Genomic DNA, 8092 nt, shown 5'->3' with positions numbered 1-8092 from the left:
TAAGCCTAGTACTTATTCTATCGGTCTCTTTTGCCGAATCGCTAAGTTACGAGGATGTAAATACACCAGCATCAGTTGTCAAGCGATGTCGTGGGAAACAAACACAGACACACACACACACACACACATATATATACATACATACGACGGGCTTCTTTTCAGTTTCCGTCTACCAAATCCACTTACAAGGCTTTGGTCAGCCCGAGGCTATAGTAGAAGACACTTGCCCAAGGTGCCATGCAGTGGGACTGAGCCCGGAACTATGTGGTTGGTAAGCAAGCTACTTACCACACAGCCACTCTTGCGCCTAAATAACAAAATCATTTTCGAAAAACATGTAAAATATTGAAAATAAAATTTAACTTTTTTTATATTCTAAAACAATTAAAATAGTCTCAAAAGTTAATTAAACTTAAGGGCGCCCAGAAAACACAAAATTCTGTTGTAGTTATTAAACATCATAAAAATAATCTTTAGGTCAATGGCACTCACCTTATCAAAAGCAGCATGAGCAGTCTTTGGAGCAATTCTGAAGATGAAAATTTTTAAAACATTATAAGTCATGCAAAATAAAATAAACTTAATATCAAATTATCTCCAAATCTATTTAAGTCAATTTTAGAATCGCAATTTTTTTTTATAGAAACAGGATACAAATTTAAAATAAAAATTCAAGAATTTAACACTTTAGATGTCTACCTCAAGCCTACACACTCATGATGCCTGATTATATCCAGATTTACAAAGCTGAATGTACAAATGTACAAGACTACCAGCTGAACAAGATACCAATCTGTTGTAAGGTTGAATTTACTCAAGCAATGTGAAATGAATTGCCTTGAACAAAAACAAATGTTGCCAGGTCTGAAAATCAGACACACAACCTAATGATTTGCCTAACAATCTAACTGCAAGGACATATACTTTCATAATTTAACAATGGTTATTCTAAATATCTAAATTTTGACTGCATGTAAATAAGAGTATTAGTTACTGGTTCAAAGTAGTCCATATATTGTTATATCTATTGTGCCCACTTGTCTATAAGTATGAGAGACGACATAGCTTCTCACTGTACAAAACTGATATGTGAGAAGGAGGGACTGAGTTAAGCTGACATATTTATAAATATATGTATCATCATCATCATTTAATGTCTCCTTTGCCTTGCTTGCATAGGTGAAAACAATTTGTTGAAGCAGAATTACAACGGCTGGACGCCCTTTCTGTTGACAACCTTCACCTGTTTTCAAGCAAGGAAATGTTTCCTTAGCCAGATATGTTTTTCATAGAAGACTGGAAATTAACAAGACATATTTGTGTTTATATATATATATATATATATATATATATATATATATATATATATATATATATATATATATATATATTCACACAGACACACAACATACATGTACAAGGGGATGGTGAATAGTTCTTGGTAAAAGAAATACAGGACGATCAGTTAATCATTATTTTATTCAACATATTCCCCTCTCAGATTCATACACTTATTGCAGTGATCCTTCAGTTGTTCTAAGCCCTGTAAAAGAATTTGGAAGGTTGAGCCTCCAGCCAGGTCTTTCATGATACCCTTAAAACCAGGAACTTTTCAGTATTCCCTCATATGTGCGAATGTATAAACAGCTCTATGATATGCTTCGGAATTTCTGAAACAATTTCTAATGCTGAGAAAGTCCAAACAATTTATCAATGTTATATCAATTAAATTACTGTAAGCCAGCAAAGCCCACCAGCCTGTATGCCAGGCATGGGCAACCCATGGTACTTATGCTGCATGCAGCCCTTTATGTCACTCATTATATCATGATTGTCTAATATAATCTGTCAATCCAGCTCTGGCAGTTTGAACAATTTAATTTCTTCCTCTCTTGTTAATTTTCCATGCTCTCTCAATCAATTTTTTCTTCTTTTTTATTTAAGTAGAGATAGTATAATCTAGAAAAAATGATAAACTCTAAACTTTAATCTATAGAAAATAAGTGGGCAAATCCTTGTGAATAAAGAACCCACTGGAGACATCGGTTTCACCTACGTGGGCATCAATATTGCTACTGAGTGGAGTTCTGAGGCAGATGTCAACTCCAGAATTGAGCATGCAACAGCAGTGTTCAGAGAAATGAAAAAGATCTGGACCAACACTTGGATTTGCAACCATATGAAGATTCTGCTGTGCCAGAGCATTGTCCTGCCAATGGCAGTTTATAAGGGAGAAACATTTAGATTTAGGGTGAGTTGTCTCACCTGTCTATGACTTTCAGGTGTTTTAACACCCAGTGCTTTGATGGAGTCATTTCCACTGCACCAAATTGCAGCCTACCAGTGAACAAGCAATGCACATAGATTGAGTATGTGTTCAATAATATTTACAACACTAGCGCTACTTCTAATTCATATTTGAATATATATATAGGATTAGCTTCTTTCAATTTTCATTTATCAAATCCACTCACAAGGTTTTGATCATCCCAGAGTTATCAAAGAAGGTGTTTGCCTTTTGTATGGTTCAGTTTAAGATGGCAATGTTTTTTAAGATTTGCTTGCTGTAAAAAAAGGATGCCAATATCTGCACTACATGCTAGAAATGGCAGCTATTTCTGCCCTCAGATTGCACCCAAGCCATCCTAAAAGAAGAAAAACACAACAGACAAAAAGGGAGGATGGTCATGGGCTACAACAGTCTTGCTCCATAACCTTGCTTGACTAGAGTTGACATTGAACAAAAATAGAATGACAGCAACATTAAATTACTACTTTTGTTGACTGATTTTCATTATTGATGCCAGAATGTAGAACAGAGAGATGAGGGTTTTATGCCTGAAATCCAACTCCTGGTTTATGAAAGAATGAAACAATTAGCAGCACACAAGCCAAGCCTATTTCTTTACACAAATGTAATTGAATTTTTTTAAATTCATCTAAAAGATACAAATAAAACCCCATTATGCTCATGTATTTGTTTTGCAAGATCCCTGATGTGAAATCATGTGCTGAAACAGATATTGTTAGACTTGAGGATGGTCATATTTTGCCATTTAAACACACACTCTCTCTTTTCTCTTTTACTTGTTTCAGTCATTTGACTGCGGCCATGCTGGAGTACTGCCTTTAGTCAAGCAAAATGACCCCAGGACTTATTCTTTGTAAGCCTAGTACTTATTCTATTGGTCTCTTTTGCTGAACTGCTAAGTTACGGGGACGTAAACACACCAGCATCGGTTGTCAAGCGATGTTGGGGGGACAAACACAGACACACAAACATATACACACACATACATATATATATATATATATATATACACATATATACGATGGGCTTCTTTCAGTTTCCGTCTACCAAATCCACTCACAAGGCTTTGGTTGGCCCGAGGCCATAGTAGAAGACACTTGCCCAAGGTGCCACGCAGTGGGACTGAACCCAGAACTATGTGGTTGGTAAGCAAGCTACTTACCACACAGCCACTCCTGTGCCTATTATTATTATTTTAGTGTCTTTGTCTAAGCTCTTTTCTCACACATCCTGTGACATCTTCAGCAACTCTCTATCCCAAGCTGAAGTAATACCCAAACACATAGTGCATGTGTTTAATTGGCAAAATATCACCATCCCCAAGTGTAAAATTTATTTTTAAATGCCAGTTTACTTACATCTCAGGAATCTTTATGCCTTTGCTGTAGGCTCTGTTTCTGTAAGCTAGGCAGGCTAACATTATACTTTCAGTACCACCAGTTGTAACCTAAGATGAAATATAAAATCTATGTCAATTGCAATGGCTTGTACTGATTTTATGACAGTCTATATTCTGTTATTGCATTAAAATAATCTAAAATTATTGCGTAACCATAGGAAAAGTACTTTAAAAGAAACAAAACCTTTTATTTATCTTATTTTACTTGATTTTATTTCATTGCTGTATTTGGTTAGCAAGATACTTTATGTGAATTCATCTGTTGAAACAAATTTTGTTGTGTCTTTGCCAATATTAATAACACATTACACCAATATTAATAACATATTGCACTGGTTCAATTCCACTCCTTTATTACTACTCAATTGGTTAAATTCAACCAACTAATCAATCATTTGTTTAACTTGTTGGTTTAAACAGTTGATCATTTGTTGATTTTTCTTTTGTTCATCAATATTCTTTCATTGCCATTTGCAACTTTTTCAATGACTTCTCTTCCAGTCTGTTACATGGGCTGCATTTATTGTTTTATTGTTTAGTTTGGAAGGAGCTGTTTCTGTAGCCTTCAGAGACCAATGTAACAAATATGGTTGGTGCTCCTCTTGAACAACACCCAGTTAATGAAAACATGGATAGGGAGAGAATTCCAGTGGGTAGAAAGGATTGGGAAAAGTGTGCAATGTCTGGCCTAGTGGAGGGAGTAGACACAATATGGGTGATAAGAGGAAGAGATGAGTGTGCTACATGGAACTGGGTTGGATAGCACAAGACCTGTCAGCTTCAAGGAAAAAAGAGCACAGTAATAGTGACATAAAAAGCAGGTCAATGAGATAGTGAGGCTATTAAGCCAGAGAACAGAGTATATAGGTGATCAATTCAATGCCAATTAGTCATATGTTTTTTTCTGAATGCCATTTTATTTTAAACAGATCAAGCAACTGTCTTGAGGTTTCTTGTCTTTCTTCCATTTTGTACAATGATCGATTTTCAGTTTTTTTTACAATCACATTGAATAGAGAAAAATAATAATGATGAACAATGATGATGATGGTAGCACTACAACTGTTAATCATTGCAACAATAACAAGTGATGATGAAATTCAGTGCTCCTCAATCATTTTTAATCTACACTGATCCCTAAATCTATGGTGAGTATCTGAGGCTTTATTCTCCAATACAAATATCTATTTATCCCAAAATAAAATATCTACAGACCTGCCAGTCATATTCAGAACAGAAATATGCTGAATTCTCTAATAGTCAGATTTATAATTTCCAGTTTGTTTCGCATTACATATTATACAATGTTAGGAATCAATAATTAGTTTCTCCAGATTTTAATCTTAAAACAATTAAATTATCAATACGAAAAAAAAATTATTTACTCTTCTTTTTCATGGGTATGACTAATGAAAAAAATAAAAATTTTTTACGTATATAAATAATTCATTCAAATGTCAATGACTCTACAACAACTTCTAGATATTATAATAGCCTACATGTAATAATGTTGTGCAAGTATAAGAATAACTTATATTATTACAGGTGACCAGGCTGAAGAGTCACCTTTAAGGATTATCAACACCAGAACTTTGCCTGGTACTTAATAGGTAACTGATTTTAGCATAAAAGGACATAACTTGGTTGAAGCTAAGTACTGCAAGATAATATTGTTCCATGCACCATATTGTGACATCTGTAATTTATTTCAATGTTTTCTTCATTTTTAAATCTGCAGGCTCATTAAACCAGAGCTTATACTGGTCCATGTTGTTTAAGTAGCTGAGAGTACAAATCTCTATGAACAAGATGCTAGTACATTGTGGAATTAACCAATCAACTATCACTGGTATTGATTTTCAGATAAGTAGACTGAAAGAAATGTGAAATGAAGTGCCTTGCTCAAGGGCACAATGCACTACATTGTCTAAGAATCAAGCCCATAACCTAATAACCATGAGTCGAACACCAATACCAATATGCCATGCAATATAAGGATTAAATGATATAGAATATAATATCAGTGTACCACTGTACCAACCAAACTATTAGGTGTTGTTATACACCTCTGGTCACAATGCGCTTCCTCACAATATAGTAACTTTGAAATGATGCCTCCTCTTTAGCTAGATGGGCAGGCTAACATTTCCCCTGAATGGAATGCCTGTCCATCACAGGGTTACCCATTTACAGTTGAATGAACTGGAGCAACATGAAATGAAATGTCTTGCTCAAGGACACAATGCACCACCAGTCTGAGAATAGAAACTATGATATGATGACAAGTGCAACATCCTAACCTCTAGGCCATGCACCTTCAGAGATATAATAAAAAGGACATTAAAAATATAATAATGATGACATGCATAAAAATCTCATGGTATACTTTCACCCTTTTGGGAGTCAATAAAATAAGTACCAGCCGAGTACTAGCCCTGCCTTGAACTTGATGGCCATATGCTAAAATCAGAAACCAATATGTCATTGTCCACAAACAATACAAGGATGAATTATTACTGTAATTGTAACATTGTTACATTTCAATGAAGTATAAACATATATCCAAGAGTATTAATGGAAAATATTTAGTTTCAATTTAATTAATTAATTAACAACGCAAATTACTATTAAAGAAAAAAAAATTATCAGGGAAGAAAATAAATGAACTTACAATGCCACAACTTGCTGAGCTTCCATTGAATAAATTACATGTCATGCGTACAATTTCTGCTTCCATCTTACGAATATCGGGAAATACTTCTGGATGTAAAGGGTTGCTGAAGGCAAATATTTCATAAACCTGAAATAGAAAGTTCAATCAGTCAATATTTTATCTTACATCTGTTGTGACACTTTGGTTAAATAATTCCTGTCATGACCTCACAGCAATCCAACACTAATGAACGAAATTTGATAAATGAAATTTGTGTGAAAGCTTATAAGTTGAAATGTATCTGTTCTTAGGTGATAAACCTAATTCTTAACCTAGTTTAACACCACAACCTGGACCTTGGGTACTTTTAGCTTAGCTCAGTCTGCTGCAAGCATTCAGATCAGGTCTTCACTCCGAGGACAGTTCTATATCTTGACATGCTGCTTTCTGTTTCAGAATCCCTCATGATTGATTAACCCTTCAGCATTTAATCCGGCCATATCCAGCCCAAATATTCTACTTGTTTTATTTTAAAATTGAACGGATCCAACCTATCACACCTAATCTACAATGTCATTCTAAAAATATACAAACACACCATTGTAATCTTGAAGCTACAAGATGATGCATAATTAAATTAAAACAATGTGAAAGAATAAGCAATACATTTGACAGAATGACAAGGCGGCGAGCTGGCAGAGACGTTAGCACGCTGGGCGAAATGCTTAGCGGTATTTCATCTGCCGTTACGTTCTGAGTTCAAATTCCGCCGAGGTCGACTTTGCCTTTCATCCTTTCGGGGTCGATAAATTAAGTACCAGTTACGCACTGGGATCGATGTAATCGACTTAATCCCTTTGTCTGTTCTTGTTTGTCCCCTCTATGTTTAGCCCCTTGTGGGCAATAAAGAAATAAATACATTCGACAGAATAATCCGAATGCTAAAGGGTTAAATACACAGATTTTGAGCACAGAGTGAAACCTTCAATTATATATGTGATTGCATGATAAGAACAGACCTGGGCTAAACAACAACAACAACAACAACAACTACTACTTACTTTAGCCAGCAGTTTTGTAAGCTCCTCATTTGATCCATAAATCATTCCTGAACACCAGCCTTTTTTCCAGTCAACAACACCATAGGCACGATACCTTTGCACTTCTTTCATGACCTCTTCCTGAAACAACAACAAGCATATAAATATGTATTATTTTCTGCGGGTATAACAGTAAATATTGTACTACAGTCAACAAACTATTACTCTTCTAACACACATATTACTCAATTTGTACCTTATAATGTTCAAATCTATGCATTATTGCATTAAAATAAAGTAAAATTAATAAAAAAACTAGAAAACAAAGGAAATCAATGTTCTTTGGTCATGCTTTTATAAAATACACTTTATTTATGCTGGTATAGGCACAGGAGTGGCTGTGTGGTAAGTAGCTTGCTTACCAACCATGTGGTTCCGGGTTCAGTCCCACTGTGTGGCACCTTGGGCAAGTGTCTTCTACTATAGCCTCGGGCCGACCAGAGCCTTGTGAATGGATTTGGTAGACGAAAACGGAAAGAAGCCCATCGTATATATATATATATGTAGACCGGCCTGGAGGAGAAGGGTATGGAAACTTAAAGACCCTGCAAATGGACAGAGACTTAGAGACAAGTTACTTGAAGCATTTGACGAAATGGAAGGGGATATAGCATCATGCAACGTGAAAG

General features: G+C 35.2%; 1 protein-coding gene across 1 annotated transcript in view; it reads right to left on the bottom strand.

The window, feature by feature from the left end:
• Positions 1-8092, bottom strand: part of LOC106879041 (sphingosine-1-phosphate lyase 1) — a 54104-nt gene that overhangs the window by 16880 nt on the left and 29132 nt on the right. The window contains exons 4-7 of the mRNA XM_014928455.2: positions 7425-7544; positions 6382-6510; positions 3670-3758; positions 493-529 (exon numbers count right to left, since the gene is read on the bottom strand). Coding sequence (XP_014783941.1) covers positions 493-529; positions 3670-3758; positions 6382-6510; positions 7425-7544 — 375 coding nt within the window. The remainder of the gene's footprint in view (positions 1-492; positions 530-3669; positions 3759-6381; positions 6511-7424; positions 7545-8092) is intronic.

This window comes from Octopus bimaculoides, chromosome 5, assembly GCF_001194135.2.
Source record: "Octopus bimaculoides isolate UCB-OBI-ISO-001 chromosome 5, ASM119413v2, whole genome shotgun sequence".
NCBI classification, from domain to species: domain Eukaryota; kingdom Metazoa; phylum Mollusca; class Cephalopoda; order Octopoda; family Octopodidae; genus Octopus; species Octopus bimaculoides.
Note: the sequence above shows the minus strand (reverse complement) of the source record. Positions and strands in the feature narration are given on the sequence as shown.